General features: G+C 41.3%; 2 protein-coding genes across 4 annotated transcripts in view; both read left to right on the forward strand.

Moving 5' to 3' along the window:
- Window positions 1-8,450, forward strand: part of PSMA5 (proteasome 20S subunit alpha 5) — a 29,420-nt gene extending 20,970 nt beyond the window's left edge. The window contains exon 9 of the mRNA XM_012468055.2: window positions 8,210-8,450. Within this exon, the coding sequence (XP_012323478.1) occupies window positions 8,210-8,287 (78 nt within the window). The 3' untranslated portion in view covers window positions 8,288-8,450. The remainder of the gene's footprint in view (window positions 1-8,209) is intronic.
- A 2,110-nt stretch (window positions 8,451-10,560) lies between these two features.
- SORT1 (sortilin 1) overlaps window positions 10,561-21,126 on the forward strand; it is an 86,945-nt gene continuing 76,379 nt past the window's right edge. For 2 of the 3 annotated variants that reach the window (XM_064372733.1, XM_021671940.2), the window contains exon 1: window positions 10,561-10,626. In XM_064372733.1, coding sequence (XP_064228803.1) covers window positions 10,588-10,626 — 39 coding nt within the window. In that variant the 5' untranslated portion in view covers window positions 10,561-10,587. Of the gene's footprint in view, window positions 10,627-12,964; window positions 13,271-21,126 lie in introns of those variants that run through there. The other variant, XM_064372732.1, reaches the window with a different exon arrangement.

Here is a 21,126-nt window from a genome sequence, read left to right on the forward strand (position 1 = left end):
TTGTCTCCAGATTTTTTAATGATCACCATTCTAATTGGTGTGAGATGGTATTTCAATGTGGTTTTGATTTGCATTTCTCTAATGACCAGTGATGATCATTTTTTCATGTTTGTTGGCCACATATTTGTCTTCTTTTGAAAAGTGTCTTTTCATATGCTTAACCCACTTTTGAATGGGTTTGTTTGTTTGTTTCTTGTATATCTGCTTTAGTTCTTTGTAGATTCTAGATATTAACCCTTTGTCTGATGGGTAGATTGCAAAAATTTTTTCCCATTCTATTGGTTGCCGGTTTACTCTAATGATTGTTTCTTTTGCTGTGCAGAAGCTCTTAAGTTTAGTTAGGTCCCATTTGTCTATTTTGGCTTTTGTTGCCATTGCTTTTGGTGTTTTAGTCATGAAGTCCTTGCCTGTGCCTATGTCCTGAATGGTTTTGCCTAGGTTTTCTTTTAGGGATTTTATGGTGTTAGTTCTTATGTTTAAATCTTTAATCTATCTGGAGTTAATTTTTGTATGAGGTGTAAGGAAGGGGTCCAGTTTCAGCTTCCTGCTTATGGCTAGCCAGTTTTCCCAACACCATTTATTAAACAGGGAATCCTTTCCCCATTTCTTGTTTTTGTCCGGTGTGTCAAAGATCAGATGGTCATAGATATGTGGCATTACTTCCGAGGCCTCTGTTCTGTTCCATTGGTCTGTATCTCTGTTTTGGTACCAGTACCATACTGTTTGATTACTGTAGCCTTGTAGTATAGTTTGAAGTCAGGTAATGTGATGCCTCCAGCTTTGTTCTTTTTGCTTAGGATTGTCTTGGCTATGTGGGCCCTCTTTTGGTTCCATATGAAGTTTAAAGTCATTTTTTCCAGTTCTGTGAAGGTCAATGGTAGCTTGATGGGGATAGCATTGAATCTATAAATTACTTTGGGCAGTATGGCCATTTTCACAATACTGATTCTTCCTAACCATGAGCATGGAATGTTTTTCCATCTGTTTGTGTCCTCTCTTATTTCCTTGAGCAGTGGTTTGTAGTTCTCCTTGAAGAGATCTTTTACCTCCTTTGTTAGTTGTATTCCCAGATATTTTATTCTCTTTGTAGCAATTGTAAATGGGAGTTTGCTTGTGATTTGGCTCTCTGTTTGTCTGTTATTGGTGTATAGGAATGCTTGTGATTTCTGCACATTGATTTTGTATCCTGAGACATTGCTTATCAGCTTAAGGAGGTTTTGGGCTGAGACGATGGGGTCTTCTAAATATACGATCACGTCATCTGCAAATAGGGACAATTTGACTTCTTCTTTTCCTAATTGAATGGCCTTCATTTCTTTTTCTTGTCTAATTGCTCTGGCTAGAACTTCCAATACTATATTGAACAGGAGTGGTGAGAGAGGGCATCCTTGTCTAGTGCCAGTTTTTAAAGGGAATGCTTCTAATTTTTGCCCCTTCAGTATGATACTGGCTGTAGGTTTGTCATAAATAGCTTTTATTGTTTTGAGATACATTCCATCAATAACTAGTTTATTGAGAGTTTTTAGCATAAAGGGCTGTTGAATTTTGTCGAAGGCCTTCTCTGCATCTATTGAGATAATCGTGTGGGTTTTGTCTTTGGTTCTGTTTATGTGGTGAATTACGTTTATAGATTTGCGTATGTTGAACCAGCCTTGCATCCCCGGGATGAAGCCTACTTGATCATGGTGGATAAGCTTTTTGATGTGCTGTTGGATTCAGTTTGCCAGTATTTTACTGAAGATTTTTGCATCAATGTTCACCATGGATATTGGCCTGTAGTTTTCTTTTTCAGTTGTGTCTCTGCCAGATTTTGGTATCAGGATGATGTTGGTCTCAAAGAAAGAGTTAGGGAGGATTCCCTCTTTTTGTATTGTTTGGAATAGTTTCAACAGGAATGGTACCAACTCCTCTTTGTATATCTAGTAGAATTCAGCTGTGAACCCGTCTGGACCTAGACTTTTTTTGGTTGGTAGGCTATTAATTGCTGCCTCGACTTCAGACCTTATTATTGGTCTATTCAGGGTTTCAACTTCTTGGCTTAGTCTTGGGAGTGTGCAAGTGTCCAGGAATTTATCAATTTCTTCCAGATTTACTGGTTTATGTGCATAGAGTTGTTCGTAGTAATCTCTGATGGTAGTTTGTATTCTGAGGAATCGGTGGTGATCTCCCCTTTATCTTTTTTTATTGCGTCTATTCGATTCTTCTTTTTCTTTTATTAGTCTAGCTAGCGGTCTATTTTGCTGATCTTTTCAAAAAACCACCTCCTTTATTTATTTTTTGAATTTTTTTTGTGTCTCTATTTATTTTTTGTATGTTTTTTTGTGTCTCTATCTCCTTCAGTTCTGCTCTGATCTTAGTTATTTCTTGTCTTCTGCTTGCTTTTGAGTTTTTTTGATCTTGCTCCTCTAGCTCTTTGAATTTTGACAATAGAGTGTCAATTTTAGATCTTTCCTTGTTTCTCATGTGGGCATTTATTGCTATAAATTTCCCTCTAGACACTGCTTTAAATTTGTCCCGTAGGATCTGGTACGTTGTGTCTTCATTCTCATTGGTTTCAAGAACATTTTTATTTCTGCCTTCATTTCATTGTTTATCCATTCGTTATTCAGGAGTAAGTTGTTCAGTTTCCATGTGATTGTTCAGTTTTGAGTTCTTTTTTTTTTTGTTTTTTTTTTGTTTTTTTTTGAGACGGAGTTTCGCTCTTCTTACCCAGGCTGGAGTGCAATGCGCGATCTCAGCTCACCGCAACCTCTGCCTCCTGGGTTCAGGCAATTCTCCTGCCTCAGCCTCCTAAGTAGCTGGGATTACAGGCACGCGCCACCATGCCCAGCTAATTTTTTGTATTTTTGTTAGAGACGGGGTTTCACCATGTTGACCAGGATGGTCTCGATCTCTTGACCTCGTGATCCACCCGCCTCGGCCTCCCAAAGTGCTGGGATTACAGGCGTGAGCCACCGCGCCCGGCCCAGTTTTGAGTTCTTTTCTCAATCTGAGTTCGAATTTAATTGCACTGTGGTCTGAGAGACTGTTTGTTATGATTTCTGTTCTTTTGCATTTGCTGTGGAGTAATTTGCTTCCAATTATGTGGTCAATTTTGGAGTATGCAATATGGTGCTGAGAAGAATGTGTATTCTGTGGATTTGGGGCGGAGTGTCCTGTAAATGTCATTAGGTCCGCTTGGTCCAAATCTGCTTTCAAGTCCTGTATATCCTTGTTGACTTTCTGTCTCGTTGATCTGTCCAGTATTGTCAGTGGAGTGTTAAAGTCTCCCACTATTATTGTGTGGGAGTCTAAGTCTCTTTATAGGTCTTTAAGAACTTGCTTTATGTATCTGGGTGCTCCTGCATTGGGTGCATATATATTTAGGATTGTTAGCTCTTCTTGTTGCATTGATCCTTTTACCATTATGTAATGCTCTTCTTTGTCTCTTTTGATCTTTGTTTGTTTAAAGTCCGTTTTATCAGAGACTAGGATTGCTATGCCTGCTTTTTTTTGCTCTCCATTTGCTTGGTAAATCTTCTATCCCTTTGAGTTTATGTGAGTCTTTGCATGTGAGATGGGTCTCCTGAATACAGCACACTGATGGGTCTTGACTTTTTATCCAATTTGCTAGTTTTTGTCTTTTGATTGGGGCGTTTAGGCCATTTACATTCAACATTAATATTGTTATGTTTGAATTTGATCCTGCCATTTTGTTACTGGCTGGTTGTTTTGCCTGTTAATTGACATTTCTTCATTGCGTCGTTGTTCTTTACCATTTGGTTTGTTTTTGCAGTGGCTGGTACTGGTTGTTCGTGTCCCGTTTAGTACTTCCTTCAGTAGCTCTTGTAAGGCAGGTCTCGTAGCAACGAAATCTCTCAGCAATTGCTTGTCCATAAAGGATTTTATTTCTCCTTCATTTATGAAGCTTAGTTTGGCCAGATATGAAATTCTGGGTTGAAAGTTCTTTTCTTTAAGGATGTTGAATATTGGCCCCCACTCCCTTCTAGCTTGCAGGGTTTCTGCTGAGAGGTCCACTGTGAGTGTGATGGTCTTTCCTTTGTGGGTGACTCGACCTTTCTCTCTGGCTGCCCTTAGGATTTTTTCCTTCATTTCAACCCTGGTGAATCTGACAATTATGTGCCTTGGGGTTGCTCTTCTTGAGGAATATCTTTGTGGTGTTCTTTGTATTTCCTGGATTTGAATGTTGGCCTGCCTTGTTAGGTTGGGAAAGTTCTCTTGGAAAATATCTTGAAGAGTGTTTTCCAACTTGGATTCATTCTCCCCATCACATTCAGGTACGCTGATCAAGTGTAGATTAGGTCTTTTCACATAATCCCATAGTACTTGGAGGCTTTCTTCATTTTTTTCCACACTTTTTTCTCTAATCTTGCCTTCTCGTTTTATTTCATTGATTTGATCTTCTATCTCTGATATCCTTTCTTCTGCTTGATCAATTTGGCTGTTGAAACTTGTGTATGCCTCATGAAGTTCTCATGCTGTGTTTTTCAACTCCATCAAGTCGTTTATGTTCTTCTCTAAGCTGGTTATTCTAGTTAGCATTTCGTTTAACCTTTTTTCAAGGTTCTTAGTTTCTTTGTATTGGGTTAGAACATGGTCTTTTAACTCAGAGAAGTTTGTTATTACCCACCTTCTGAAGCCTGCTTCTGTCAATTCATCAAATTCGTTCTCTTTTTTTGTTCCCTTCATGGTGAGGAGTTGTGATCCCTGGGAGGCGAAGAGGTGTTCTGTTCTTTGATGTTTTCATCCTTGTTTGCACTGTTTTTTTCCCCATCTTTGTGGATTTATCTCCCTTTGTTCTTTGAAGTTGGTGATTTCAGGAGTCTCTGAGTGGACGTTTTTTTCTGTTGAGGTTAGAGCTGTATCTTTTTTGGCCTGTAGAAGGCGTTGCTGAGCTCTTTCAGGTTCAGTCAGGGTTTTGGGTGGGTGGTCCTTCCCTGGAGTTTGTTTGCAGGTGAGATTGGCCCTGCCTTCCCAATGGCGTCACTCCTTCCCCAGCTGGATCTTCCTGGTTGGGGTCAAGCTGGTGTATTTGCTGCCAAGCTCTCTAGCGAGGATTTCAGTTTGAGTTCTGTGGAGGTGGGACCTGCCAGGCCTGATGGTCCGTTTCCCTGGTTTCAACTCTGCCTCCCCCTTTGGGACGGCCTGTCCCGCTGGCGGTAGTCCAAACTCCCGTTCAGGTCCCTGCGACAACTTGCCGCACCCCACGGTAGCCGCCACTCAGATTTGCATCGACTACCCACTGCGCCCCACCGTCTGGCAGGGCTCTCGTGGACGTGGGTTGCAGGAGGGATGAGGTAAGCGCAGGATCTGAATTGGAGCACCGAGGGGGTTAAGTTCCATCCGAGCCAGCTGCACATTTCAGGTGGGGATGCACCCCCTGCGTCTTGATTTGTCCCCCTGGGCGGCTCTCGCCCCCGCGGCTCCTTCCCTGGGCCTATTTTCAGTGCCCTGTCAGTCCCACAGAAATAAACCGGGCACCTCTTTTGGAATCGGGAAGTCCTCTAGCTCTCTGCGTCTCATTCGCTGGGAGCTGCATTCTGGTGTTGTCTTCTCCCAGCCATCTTGGCGCCCCTCCAGAATTACTTTGAATTTTGCAAATACATCATGTTCTTTTGTGGTTCTGTGCATTTGCATATTGTCTGGCCTTCCTGTCTGTCTGACCCATTCTTGTCATGCTTTAATATACAACTCAAAAGTTGCTTCTCCTTGAAGCCTTCTGGGCTCCCCCAGATCACTCTTATACATATGCTTAACTCTATTATAAACACTTATCTGACATTGAATGCATTTGGCATGTAGCACTTAGTAAATAAGAAAGACTTTGTCTTTGGATCCTTAGTCACAAGTACATGTAACTAATACACAGGTGCTTAGTATTTAATTATTGGTGGAATAAATTGAAAGAAAATATCTGTTCTACCTGCCTCATGGAGGTGTTTTTTGAAAGTGAGATAATAAATAGAAAAGTATCTTTCTCATTATGCAAATACATTTTTAATACTACACAAAAGTAAGAGATTATTTTTACTTATCTAGTGATGAGCAACTTCCTGAAGGCAGTCCTTGGCTCAAACTCTACTATTAATAGTATTGATTTGCATTCCAGTTCTTCTGTAGGACTGTTCTACTCAGTTTTTTTCCCAGTTTCTGTTTTTTAGCCCCTGTAATGTTTTGAGAAGGCTAGCCTGAGTCGTGAGTGAAATTCTTTAGGCCTTCACTCTTTAGATTATCGCCCTTGTATTTCTCTGTCCTCACGTCATTGATCATCACGTAAAGATATACCTTAAGAGAAGCAGCAGTAACAGTTTTATTTATTTATTTATTTGAGACAGGATCTCACTTTGTTGCTGGGGCTGGAGTGCAGTGGTGCAATCTCGGCTCACTGCAACATCCACCTCCCAGATTTAAGCAATTCTTGTGCTTCAGCAGGGACTACAGGCATGCGCCACCATGCCCAACTAGTTTTTGTATGTTTAGTAGAGATGGGGTTTCACCATGTTGGCCAGGCTAGTCTCAAACTCCTGGCCTCAAGTGATCCGCCTGCCTCAACCTTCCAAAGCGCTGGAATTATAGGCGTGAGCTACCACGCCTGGCCAAAAGAAGCAGTAATAATAATATTTGTATGTTTAAACATCCTCAGAATGGAACTCATGGTCTATATGGTAAACTAATTGTTTACATATATTTTGCAAATATATTTGGGACTTTTCTGACCTTTCATGTAATTGGAGATAAATCTTTTGGGAAAATCTAGAGGAGACTACAGGCTTTGAGAAGAGAACATTTTTTTTTAAGTCTGTTCCCAGATATCAGATATCTTAAGATGTGCAGCAGTCTTTCTGAATTTTACTTATAGATGAGGCAGAAGATACTAAACATCACCTAACTGGATTATGCTAAGTCTGTCTAACAACTTTCAAGTTATATTAAATACCAGTACTGAAAATTACTTTGAAATGCTAGTATATTTAATTTTTAAAAAAATATTACTAATTGTTTTAGACAGGCCCTCCTTCTGTCATCCATGCTGCAGTGCAGTGGCATGATCATGACTTAACTGCAGCCGCAACTTCCCAGGCTCAAGCAATTCTCCCACCTCAGCCTCTTGAGTACCTGGGACACAGGCTTTTGCCACACCCGCTGTTAGTTTTTTGCGGGGGGCCAGGGGGAGGGAGTTTGGTAGACACAGAATCTCCCCATGTTGTCCAGGCTGGAACTCAGACTCAAGTGATCCTCCTGCCTCAGCCTCCCAAAGTGTTGGGGTTACAGGCATGAGCTGCTATTTCCAGCCATATGTTTAATTTTAAAACTGAAGGGAAGAAAAAAAAGACACTATGAGGATATTAAATGTAAAACACAAATCTTTTGAGGCAAATGTGAAGTGGCCCCTATTACTCAGTGTTGCCTAAACTGTGGGACGTGATCAGCAGAGAGAATGGAAAACCATCTTCTGACCCTAGTTTTTTTTTGTTGCATAAATGTAAATATAATCTGGACTTCCGGTTATTACTGATATCCTCAGCAGTCACAACGAATTTCCTATGCCAATGTTAATGAAATCTTTTCTTGGTCAGTCCTTTTAAAAAACAAACTTTTTTTGTTACGTTTTGCCACATGAACAATTTTAGAGAAAATGTCTAACAATAATAGTTAATAATTATTTGGTGCATTATGTTCTAAACAGTGGTCTAAGCACTTTATATATATTAACATTTAATCCTCACAACTACTCTATGAATTAGCTATTATTATTGTCCCCGTTTGTACAAATGAAGAAATAGAGGCACAGAGTGGCCAAGTAACCTGAGGTCACACACACAAGCTCAACTTTTAAGTATTTAAATATACTTTAAATATATTTCTAAAGGAGTCTTTAACAGAAAAAAGTACTGATTCCATGCACTTTGTTGCTGCTTTTGTGATCCTTGTTGAAGTGACTTCAATAAATGACAGTGATACCAGGCATTTGGTTAAGTATGATGTGGTGAGTTAACCTTAAAATAGAAAATTTGGTCAATAAGCATTTTTATTTTGGAGCCAGAGAGCTATTTTAGGGACCTGCTGCCTGGAAAGGATATCCTTGGGACAGCAGATCCCTTAGTTCCTCATGAATAGCTGCATCACCAACACAGCTTCTCCTGACCATGGTAGGACCATCCGCGGGGTAATTGAACCCAGCTTATTAAACCTTCTGTTTTCTTTCCAGCTAGCCACAGTGCAGCCTGGCCAGAATTTCCACATGTTCACAAAGGAAGAACTTGAAGAGGTTATCAAGGACATTTAAGGAAGCCTGATCCTCAGAACTTCTCTGGGACAATTTCAGTTCTAATAATGTCCGTAAATTTTATTTCCAGCTCCTGTTCCTTGGAAAATTTCCATTGTATGTGCATTTTTTTAATGATGTCTGTACATAAAGGCAGTTCTGAAATAAAGAAAATTTTAAAATATTTGTTTATAGACTGTCTGTTCTCTTGTAATAGTCTTTTTAAAGAGATGAGGTCTCACTATATTGCCCAGGCTGGTTTTGAACTCCTGGGCTCAAGTGGTCCTCCCACCTCCGGCTCCTAAACTGCTGGGATTGTAGGAGTGAGCCATTGCTCCCAGCCATTGTAATACAGTCTTTTGTTTGAAATGCATATGTTAGTGGGCCAAAAGGTCAGTATTATTAATATCCCTATTCTTTTTTTCTTTTTTTGAGACAGAGTCTAGCTCTGTCACCCAGGCTGGAGTGCAGTGGTGCCATCTCAGCCCACTGCAACCTCCACTTCCCTGGTTCAAGTGATTCTCCTGCCTCAGCCTCCCGGGTAGCTGGGACTACATGTTTGCACCACCATACCCGGCTAGTTTTTGTATTTTTAGTAGAGACGTGGTTTCACCATATTGGTCAGGCTGGTCTTGATACTCCTGATACCATGTTCCACTCGCCTCAGCCTCCCAAAGTGCTGGGATTACAGGCATGAGCCACCGCACCTGGACTGATATCCCTATTCTATGGAGATATCTGTTCTAAAACTTTTAGTGATGCTCTATAACAGAATAAACTATATCCATTAATCCCTTAGTGTTGATAAATGTACTAGTCCAACTCTTCCCAGTTGTTAATAGATGTTAACAGCACTGTAAATCCATTTCATTCTGTAATTTATTGAGCAAACATGTATTTTTGCTGCTTTTCTTATAAGGAGATGCTACTAATTGACCATCAACATGTTTTGAAGTCCTTTCCAAAACACTGATGGGTTGGAATAAGCCATCAATAGTGTTGTACCAGTTCTCGGGTTTTGATAGACACTTTGGAAAGAGATTTGCCTGTTTATGAAGTGAAGGCCTAAAAAATAAATTAATGACCTTGGCCTCACTGGCAATCAATTACAAATCTCAGCCATATCAGTAAGAGAATTGTAAAATTCAGAAGCAGTTTACGGTAGACTTTGGAATGAATTACGAACTTCCCCCATTAGAGCTGCCATCTTATGATTGGTTGAGATTGTTTAAAGAATCATTCTATCTCAGCCTCAAAAATGACCATGGGAAGGTGGTATCAGTATCACTACTTACAGATGAAAAATCTAAGGCTGTGTGCCCGTGGACCCACAAAATGAAGCTGTTCTGTTGGGACTTGAACAGCTTGGATTTTCTTGTTTCAGATCACCAACTCTTGAGTAATAAGGAAATTGGAGATTTGAAAAGTACTTGCACTGTCTACAACATGGCTGATCCATATTTGGATGATGCAGAATTGATTTAATTCACTAGCGGGCACCCCATAATTATTTGCTGGGCTCTGAGTGTATTGATGTGTAGGAAGTTGTAGTTTATTATGACTATTTGAGTAGGCTGAATTCAGCAAAAAAACAACTTGTATTTATATACATTTTAATAATGCAATGACAGGAAACATTTGGAAGAAAGGGATTTTGCCCTAGAATAACACATAAGGAAAGTAGAGAACTATAGTATATTGTTACTCAGTGTTCCACAGACTTCTAGTGATTTTTTTTTTTTTTTTGAGATTTTGAGATGGAGTTTCGCTCTTGTTACCCAGGCTGGAGTGCAATGGCGCGATCTCGGCTCACCGCAACCTCCACCTCCTGAGTTCAAGCAATTCTCCTACCTCAGCCTCCCGAGTAGCTGGGACTACAGGTGCGCACCACCATGCCCAGCTAATTTTTGTATTTTTAGTAGAGATGGGGTTTCACCTTGTTGACCAGGATGGTCTCGATCTCTTGACCTCGTGATCCACCCGCCTCGGCCTCCCAAAGTGCTGGGATTATAGGCATGAGCCACCACGCCCGGCCACTTCTAGTGATTTTAATGCTCTTATTAAATATGGCATGTTGATTGGGACATTTGTTTCTCTCAAGATCACTTTGTTTTATTAAATCCTAATAGAAAATACCATTGAAAATCCTATCTCATCTTACATTTATTCATGTAACAAATTTATTGAGCATCTACCTACTATATGCCAAGAAGTATATCAGACATCAGGCAGAGAGCTGTTAAAATGATAGAATCTGTACTCTTGTGAAACTTCTTGTGGGGAGTGCCAAACAAACAATATTCCCTTTTAACTCTAGGTTAATGCAGAAATGGATAAAGCCCTTGTTGCTTTTGGGAGAGGTGAGTTGTGTCTCTGAATCACATGCATTTCACAGGGGAAAAAAAAGCCCAAATACTAAGGAATAGCTCTTAACCTACCTCTGTTTGCCTCAGCTTAAATTGTTTTCCTTCCCACTGGCTAGGCAATGTATTTGTGCTTTACCTGGTAAAACAGTAAATTTCATACATTCTATAATTATAACTGGCATTCTTCAAAGAGGTAGAACTTTGATTTTTTTTTGTAGAATATTAAAACAAGCTTTCTTAGGTCAAAGAAGTGATCTTACTAGGAAAAGCAATGGTTTCACGATGTGTAATTGTTTTATGTTAACGTTCTGCTATTAGATTGTATCCTGAAAGGTATAGTTTTTAGTAATAAGATAAATTTACCTATTTTAATCCTTTCACAAAAGAAAACTGACAGTGCGACTTTAATGCCAGTCTCATTAGACAAAAATGAAATATAGTTCCTAAGGTTTCTGTTTTTAAAAAAGAAGTGAAATACTCAATGTATTCACTCAAACATTTTCTCAGTGCCATATGCAAGTTACCATGTCCCCCGAAGCTGATACAGTTTGAGGAAGGAAATATTATAAGTACTGTAAGCCCGTGATAACTAAAAGCAACATATTAAAAAGTGAAGGTACAGATAATTGCAACAAATTTAAGAGTTTAAGTGTATTTGGTAATTTCTCCAGGAGATGGCACTGTTGAGTTGTTTTTGTCTTTTCAGACAGTAAGACAATAGACCATTCATCTTTGTGTCACCTAAACAAAGAAATATTCCTTTATAACCCCCTTTCCTCCCCCGCACCTAATCACATGCTACTGCAACTGACTGTCTTGTGATCTACTCCCATAGTTGACATAGATTTTAAAATAATTTATTTTTTAAATTAATCTGATAGTAGTTATGAAAGGAACAAATTATTCACCAGTTTTCATCAGCTTTATCTTGCCAGTCCAGTAACTGGTAACTTAGAGGACTATTCTTGTGATTTTACTCTCCTGCTCAGATGGCATTCAAAAACATTTTTCACTTCTCACGTCTTACTATGGTTGTTTTGGAAAAATTTATAAATTAAGTCTTTTCGTTTGAAAGTTAACGTGACTAGAAGTATTTTAATGTAAATATTGGGTTGGTACATTGTATCATTTTGCTGTACAATGACCATACCCTCATTTGGGTTTATGGCCAGTGTATAGTTAAAAGTCATCTTTACTTTCTTTGAGTGTAACGATTTGCATATTTTGTAGCTTTCTATTTGCTACTTTTTCTACTCAACAATTTCTAGCTTTCTAAAGGGACGGAGTCAGTTTAAGGATTCAGAACTGGTTTTACCTGTACTACGTGTTGTAGAAGTTGTGTGTGCAGCTTCTGCAGTAAAGGGAACAGCGTAGGAGTTTTATTCATTAGAGGTGGATTGGGGTGCTAATTTAGAGGACATCACATACTGGAACCAAACTTGTGCGAAGCTCTCACTGCAGAGCTAAGGCATTCTGGTAAAGTAAATGTGCGTCTCGGAAATGATCATGTAAATGGTAGGCATTGGGTCGTTTGTCCCCTTTTACCTGCCCCTAATGCCTAAGCTACATTCGAAGTCCTGGAAAACCTCTAATTCCGCCTTTGGCCTACCTCCCCGCAGAAGAGGAAGGCGAAAGAGGCCAAACGTGTGGAAAGACAAATCTTCAGGTTTGCAGGAGTCTCGGATGTCCTGATGTCTGTCTCCGTAGGATGTGACCCACACCAGTTCGCATTCACCTTCTTGGCAGCAAGGGGGCTGCTTAGCAGACAATGGGCGCTCCAGTGAGCGGGGTTTATAAAAACCTGAAGCCCCGATTCATGATGGAGCTCCGTTTTCCAGCTGAGCGAGCTCAGGGATTCCCTGGGGGAGATTTTCCAGGCTCTGCCTCACCGAAGGAATTTTAGGGGTGTCTCTGGGGAACAGGAGGGAAGTAACACAGCCCCAACTTGAGGGCGCTAGAGGTGCGGCGAGGGGTCGCGGAGCCAGGAGCCCGGGGCTCGACGGGAAGGTGGGAAAAGCTCTTACGTGAACTCCGCCAGCCGGGCCCGGGAGACGCTGGGCGAGGCGGGGTTGACCTCAGCAGTCTCTGCCACGTTCCAGCCAATCAGTCCCGCATCTTGGCATCCGAATCTAGGACCCTCGAAGCCGGAGGCGACGCGAGCCAATGAGAAGTGGGCCGGGAAAGAGGGACAGGCGGCCAGCCTATGGGGCGGAGAGGCCCGACTGCGCGTATCCAAGGAGCGCCGCGCTCGGCTCGGGGGTGTGGCGCGCGCCGGCGGGGGTGGGCGGGCGCGCCGGGCGGCAGGTGTCGGCGGCGTCGGCATTCGGCGGCGATGGAGCGACCCCGAGGAGCTGCGGCCGTCTTCCTGCGCTGGCCCCACGGCCTCGGCCTCTTTCTCCTCCTGCAGCTGCTGCCGCTTGCGACCTTCGGCCAGGACCGGCTGGACGCGCCGCCGCCGCCTGCTGCGCCGCTGCCGCGCTGGTCCGGCCCCATTGGGGTGAGCTGGGGGCTGCGGGCGGCGGCGGCCGGGGGCGCGTTTCCCAGCGGCGGCCGTTGGCGTCGCAGCGCGCCCGGCGAGGACGAGGAATGCGGCCGGGTCCGGGATTTCGTCGCCAGGCTGGCCAACAACACGCACCAGGTGAGCGGGCGCCGGAGCCGGGCGCCGCTCGGCTTCAGGTGCCGCCCGCGCGCCCCTCCCGGCCCGCGCGCCCCGCGCGCCCCGCCACTCCTAAAGGAGACCCCGGCCCCACCGCGCCCGCGCCCCCCGGGCCGCAGCTCCGAAACTGCGGCGGGCAGGCGGGCGGAGTCGGGCCCGGGCGGCCGGCGGGGCTGTGTTTCGTCACAGGGGAGGCAATCTTAGACTTCCACCGCATTCTTTTTTTTTTTTTTTAAGTTGTCAAAATCTTTTGAGCGTCATTGTTTTCCGTCTGTATAAATAATCAGGACCCAGTAAAGCTGTTAGGCCCCAGGAAGCTGAAGGAGTAATTAACTCTTGAGCGGTTGCAGAAGTTGGGCTGCGCAGAAGCAAAGGTGTGTCCTCTCTGGGTCAGTACTTTCGAGGTGGAGAGGCGGGAGTTCAGGAGGCCAGAAGCAGCGGTCGGGTCACCGTGTGTGTTTTGATGGTTAAGGGGACTAGCTTGGAAATGAGATGGCAGTATTTATGTGATCTCTCTTACTCCTTCAGATTTGCCCTTCTGTCGTGGTACGAAACCCTGACTAGCATATCTACATCCTGTGGTGATAAGATTTTCAATACTTAAGAAAGGAATTGCATACATTCTGCTTTGACCCCGTTCTCGGTCAAAAGACTTTCAGAATTGTGGTATTTCTGTCTCTGGGGACAAGCAGGCTCAACCTTTGCACACTACTGGATTGACAAAACCAGTTATTAAGAAAGTCCTGGCTTCTTGCTTCTGCACAACTTGGGCATCTTTCTCCTTTTTCTCTATAATTAACAATTTAATCCTTGCTAGCTACATTTGCATAATGTATTTTCAATTCTATATATTTTCTTGCTTACTTGTTTTCCTCTTTCAAAGAGAATGAATTGCACTTGGGGGCAGGGATGGGTGGCCAAGGCTCTGTGCCTGCACTTGTCCTTCTGTAACCACATTTCAATATCAGCCAAGCCTCAGTTTCCCCTTGGACTGCCCAGTTATCTGGACCATACTTGTTACCTGTGGTGGAATTCTCTGATCTGGGGACACAAGACACAAGTATTCAGGAATAACTGTGCTTAGTGCAGCCGGAGCAGCAGCTGTATAAAGGAGGCCAAGCTAGTGCTGAAGGGTGGGACAGATTGGGTAGAATGAGTACTGAGAAGTCTTCCTACTTGATGAGAAAGAAAAAAAATAATCGAATAGACTTCCTTCTCACAGTGGGGGGTTGAGAAAGGCTTTACAACACGCTTAATTTATACTGGACCACTTCCTTCCTTGAGCCAGCTGGACACAGCATTCTTATTCCATATTTCAAATTCTTCTCTTGCTGGTTGACCTAACTTTAGGTCTGCTGCTACTCCTGGATTTAGATTTACTCCTTTTTTTTTTTATTTTGACAGGGTCTTACCTCAGCCTTCTGAGTAGCTGGGACTACAGGTGTGCACCACTATGCCTAGCTAATTTTTGTGTAATTACTATTTTTTTGAGATGGGGTCTCACTCTTTTGCCTAGGCTGGAATGCATTGGTGCAGTCACATCTCACTGCAGCCCTGACCTCCTGGGTGCAAGTGATCCTCCCACCTCAGCCTCCCAAGTAGCTGGGACTACAGGCACATGCATCTAGCTAATTGTTCTTTTCTTTTCTCTTTTTTAGAGACAGGGTTTTGCCCAGTTGCCCAGGCTGGTCTTGAACTCCTGGGCTCAAGTGCTCCGCCCACCTTAGCCTTCCACAGAGCTGGGATTAGAGGCCTGAGCTACTATGCCCTGCCTCGGTTTATTCCTTGAGTCAGAGTCTTCCTGGTTAGTTTCAATTGATATGTTGTTTGTAATATATTGATTACAAAGCAAGAGGTTGAGAAAACTAGCTCAGGGGTTCTAAGGCCAAATCTATGGATGAGCCAAACTAAAACCACTCCTTCTTTAAGAAATTTTCTTTTATTTCTTTCATTTAGCTGTTTCTAATGATTTTTTTTTTTTCTTTTAGCGTTTCTCTCCCAGTCTTTTTTCAGTGACCTTATTTAAAATAGCTATTTTGGCCAGGCACCATGGCTCACGTCTGTAATCCCAGCACTGTAGGAGGTCAAGGCAGGTGGATCACTTGAGGTCAAGAGTTCAAGACTAGCCTGGCTAACATGGTGAAACCCTGTTTCTACTAAAAATACAAAAATTAGCCAGGCTCAGTGGCATGCACCTGTAATCCCAGCTACTCCGGAGGCTGAGGCATGAGGATCACTTGAACCCAGGAGGTGGAAGCTGCAGTGAGCCTAGATCATACCACTGCACTCCAGTCTGGGCGACAGAGCGAGACTCTGTCTCAAAAAAAAAAAAAAAAATTGCACTTGTTGATCATCTGTGGTCTCTTCTTCAGAGATCTCATCTGTATCTGGTTTAAAAAAAAAAAAAGGTGGAACCTTTGTTTAATATCTTTTACATTAAAAATGGTTAAGTAAAGTACCACTTCCTTAACCAAGAATTATTATGTAGTAGCCTGTTCTATTTATTTATTTGTTTTTAGAAGTCATAAAGAATCCTGACCTGTATTAAAGAGATCTAGTATTTTGGGACCCTTTATAAAACAGTGTGAATCTAGTATTTTGGGACCCTTTATAAAACAGCTTGACGGAACAGCTTTTTATCAGAGATATTCTATACTTTGTACCACTGGGGAAGGAAAGTGCTCTTAGAATCAGAATCATTTTTCCTATATAATATGACAAGATTTGAGTCTCAAGAAAAATCAAAAGTTCACGGTTCTCTTATTTCTTTTAACTTGGTGCTGTTCATTTCAAGCCACATTAATTCATGTCATCCATGTATGTGAATGCCCTCCAAATGCCTAGATCTGTGCTAGATGCTGGGGTGCCAAGATACAAAGAAAAGATCATTTAGACTGGAGAACGAAAAGCCTCAGAAGGTTGTAGCAAACTACTAGGCCTGTTTCTGTGGCCTATATTTGTATTAGCATTTAACCTGTCTTCTTAAGAAAGCACGGTAAAGCTAAAAACATGATAGTGCATTTACATTATGGTTTTAGGAGACTAGTGTCCTGATGACCGCTCAGGCTTCTTTGTCCATGAAATCTAACAGGTTTTTCTCTTTGCCCAAGCGTCCCTTTTTATCTCTAAGGTTTTTCTCCCATATCATTTCTTTTTAATCTATTAATTTAAAATATATTTCAAGTGTATTGGGTTTATTACATGCAGTATATATTTTCCACATAGAAGTTCTAATGATTAAGTGCTCTATTTTAGGAGTTGAGGCAGGAGAGGAAAACATTTTCCTTTCTAGTTATAGTATTATAAATTAGCTATGATAGACTCATGGGAAAGTGGAAATAAAAAATATTGGTTATTACTAAAAAAAAAAAGGGATGGTAAGAAAACAAAGGAGAAAGATAAATAGTTATACCTTTCCAAAAATTATTCTCCCTAATTTTGTGCTAAGGGTTTGACGTATCATGGGAAGGCAGTGTAGCACTGCCTTGTCTGGACTATCTGCATTCGAACCCTGGCCATGTCACTGTGTGATCTTGGGTAACTGTGTCTCAGTACTTAATTCATAGAGTGATAGAATTAAATGAGTGTGTGTTAAATTATATATACATAATATATACATATATGTAAATTATATTACATAATGTATATTTGTATTACATATTAATATATAATGTTACATTACATTGTATTATGTTGTAATGAGTTATAGTATGTAATACAGCATATCACATTGTGTTGTATAATATATACATACCTTATGTAGTAACTCATTAGAACAATGTCTGGCACATAATTAGCACGCACTAAGCTATTATTAAGAATCATTTATAAATGCTCTTTTCTTAGACTCAATAGTCTTCCTTTTGCCTTGAACTGAAAACCGCTTTCATGCCACATTTTTAACTGATTCTTTCCTTCAACTGCTTGGAGTATTCATGACATTTATAACCTTTGTACATGAGTGAAATTGAGCAGGCCTAGAAGACTTTATTAATGTTGGTTGCTAAGCTGGGTTGCTTCAAAACATTTCTGCTGTAAGCACCCCTTTGAGGGGAGGCATGAAACTGTCTTAAAGGAACTGAGGAAATGCCTTGGCCAGAGTTGTGGTGGTGACTGACATAATTTTCTTACTTCTCATTCCTTTGTGCAGCCCATTTGACAATTTCCTTAAAACTTTTTAAACTTATGATGAATAAAGCCAGGAACTGTTGCTTATTTTCTGTCCTCCCTCTGCTTCTGTCACTACTTCTTTAAACATAACTTCCCAACTTCTACTCCAACATCAAAGCATCTGGCTTCTTAAATAAACAGGCCCTGTAGAGAGGCCGTGTTGTATGGGGTGTCAGCTCTGGGAAGAATGCATGTGTTTGTTTGCTGGCGTTGGCAGGGCTGAGTCCAAGCTGACAGGACTGAGTGTGCCTGTCAGAGGCTTTAGGGAGCTGCCGCTGAGGCCCTCTGTCTGTTGTTGTGGATTGTCAGACCTTTGTAACACCCGGAAGTCTGAAGGTCAGTCCTTTAATGCCCCGGAACTTCTTAACTGCCTCATTTATTCCAATACTTGGCCTCTCTTAATACTACCTTCTCCAGCACCCCCAACCATCTAGCTTATTTAATATTCTCTTGAGTTCTGTTTCTTTCATTCATTTTTGGATTAAGGAGTAGAAACTCTGTAGGATCTCCTTCTTGGTCCTGGTTAAGCAGAGTGAGCGAAACCCTCATGAAGAATCAGTCCTCTTCCATGCAATGTGTAGTCAGACCTTTAGCCCCTAGAGGGATGTTGACTTATGCATTGGAGATTTCAATAAATAGTATCAGCAGATTTGATGAAGTGTAATTTATCTGAGAAAAGGTTTGTCTTTATCTGAAGTTTGGTTGGGATGAGAGTAGAAAGCTAGCCAGGTATGACAGATGGCTCCAAGGGAATGCAGTGTAACAATTAGGTAAGTTCGCTGCTGACTCAAATATTTGGCTCTGTGCACAGTGATTTTTAATTAGAAATCTGAGTCTCATGTCTGCTTGTGGAAGTACTTGGAAGAAGGCTTATGTTCTGGTCAATTTGTAATGGCTGTTTTCTTTTTGTGGTATCAATAACAATAATAGTCTCTCCATCCTGCTGTTTTGATCAGATCTTTCATGTCAGGGTTACAGATACTATTAACAGTTTCTTCTGCACTCTGCCAGTTTCCAGTCAGCTCTTGTCAACAGGCATTGGATTCTCAGTGGGTGACAGCAGAGTCTGTGCTCCCCAACTTTGTCCCAGTTGGCCTGTTACCCTTGTGTGACCATCACATGGTGGGCAGTGCTTAGCACCAAGTTGTAGTGGTCAGAACAGGAGAGTCACATTTGTTTGTCTCCCTCCTTCCTACCTAATCCTACCCCTTAATTTCTTTTACAGAAAGTGAACTGTGTTTTGAGGCTGGAGAAATGAGGCTCAGATGTTTTATATAATTAGGAGCTAATATTAAGACAGACAACACCATCACATTTGACATGTAATTAAAAATACAGCTTTTCTAGAAAAAACTATAGCGGTGGTTCTGACAAAACTATGAACTAAGTAATGCATTTGTAAATTTCTCCAAGTTTCAGTTCCCTTTCTCTCCTTTTGTAATCAGTGTTTCTATTGCATCTTTTACTCCTGTTTTTAGAAACTTGGTGAAAACTTGTTCTTCCCACTATGTGATCTCAGTGATTTGTATGTAGGTAGATTTGAGGATTAATGGGGCTTGAAGAACAAGCTGATCAATTTCAGTCAGCTATCGGCAGCTTTCTTGTTGTTTCAATGGTGACTATAGTCAAAGTGGGATTAGTAATGTGTGGTTTTGAGGTAGTTTGGTTGAATGAATCTTCATGACAGATTCCTCAAACCTATGAAGATTTTTAGGTGCAAGATTGAGGCTGTTTTTTATTTTTCCTTCTCTGTCCCCAATCCCAGTCTCAGGAAACCACAGTAAAAACAAAATCCTTCCATTCAGAACCTGTCGTGTTCTGCTAAGGAAGTTTTCTGTGAATGTAATTTATTTTCTATTTTGTGTTTTAGTCTCTGGCCCTCCATTCCTCATCTGCAACATGAGAAGTTTTGGGCTAGCCTTAAAATTTCTTTTAAAAATTCTGTGATTTATATGGAAGAAGAGAGGCCAGAGGTTGTGATCACAAACGTTTACTGCCTGATTCCAAATTTAGAAGCAAACTGTGGCTGTTTGACTCCCAGTTAAACTTGAACATAGCATGGATTTCACATTTGGGGGTGATTTACTACTACCTCCAGAACTTGCTTCAGTGAAATATGAGTATTCTTAAAGATAGCAGGAGTACTTTTTTTCATATAGTTATGAAAGACATCTGTCTCTTTTATTTTTGGGGTAATACTTCATCGTTTTTTCCTTGTTGGCTAAAAAATCTAATGCTAATAAAAGCTACTAGCTTGAATAGTCCAAAAGCAAACCCAATAGATAGCAACAAATTAATTTTTTTTTCCCTTTCCTATAGTACTCTGCCAAAACTGGGGCTTTTCTTCTTCATCCTGACTCCCTGTGTGTTTGAAAATAGATGATGGGCTCCCCATAAATATATTCACTTGTAGAAACTTACATGGAATTAATTGGCTTCATTTGTTTTCATCAGAAGAAAATATATGTATGTTTCTTCTCTGGCTTATGAGTACTATCTTCTGTCTTATGTTTGCTTTTGATAAGAGTTTTGTTCTTTCTGTATGTCCTGAAACACACACACACACACACACACACACACACACACACACACACACACATTTTCTAATAATGTACTTATGCCTGTTCGCAAGTTTCATTCCACAGTACACTTGCCCTAAAGGACCAGGAGAAATTGAACTGAGGAGGAAAATTTGTATTAACTTCAATAATTCCCAGAAACAAGTTAGTTTAAATCATGTTTATCTTTTACTTGCTATTTGTCACAAAGGATTCAGAACATAGATATGTTGTATACAAAATTCCAAAGAGATGTCTCAATACCCAGATTTGGGTCCTGGCTCTGGTACTTCATGGCTATGTGATTATGGAAAAATCACTTAACTTCTCTGATCTTTGCAGTTGTTTTTTAAACTAGAACAGTAGCTCTTAGGATTGTTTGGAGGGTCAAATGAGAAGTTTTATCAATGTGTTTTGTTAAAGTACTATATAGATGTCATTCATTTAGGCACTTACTGAGCTGCCTGCCATATACCGAGTGGAGTCCGGACCTGTGTATAAACAAAGCGAAGCACTGGGGCTATCCTAAGGATTTAGGTTAGGTGTTCAGAGATGTCTCACTAGGAGTTTAGAAGAAGGCTTGACCACTACAGTGCAGTGTTCTGGGAAGGCGTTCTGGCTGAAGAGAGCATCAAAGTGGAGGTGATTTTTAGGGAGATCTATAAAGGCACAAAGGAAGTAGGAAAATCCAATATATGCTCAGGGGATGGTCAATAGAAGCTTTATTTTAGCATGAGGTAATTGATGGGGAGTATGACTGAGGTTTCCAGGAAAACATGTAAGGAAGTTTAAAAAAAATAGCTCTTTTGTGGGGGATGGAAAGAGAGATGTGTGTGGTGAGTTTGGCAAAAGGACTCACTTATGAAAGAGTTTTAACAGATAGTGCTATACACGAGGCTAAAGCTGGAGGAACCAGAGGTAGAAACCGGGAGCCAAGAAGAGCTCCCCTTTGAGAGGCTGGCCATTGCTGTGGTCTTGGACGCATAGGTTCCAGAGGAAAGCAAAACAGAGGGCAGGGCAGACTGTCCTTTATACTTGAAGTGCTAATGTTTCCAAAAAAACACTCCTAAACTTCTGGACCTGGTTGAAGAAAAATGTGAGCCAAGGCAT

This window comes from Aotus nancymaae, unplaced genomic scaffold (genome assembly GCF_030222135.1).
Source record: "Aotus nancymaae isolate 86718 unplaced genomic scaffold, 86718_ANA_hifiasm-v0.15.2.pri h1tg000007l, whole genome shotgun sequence".
NCBI classification, from domain to species: Eukaryota; Metazoa; Chordata; class Mammalia; order Primates; family Aotidae; genus Aotus; species Aotus nancymaae.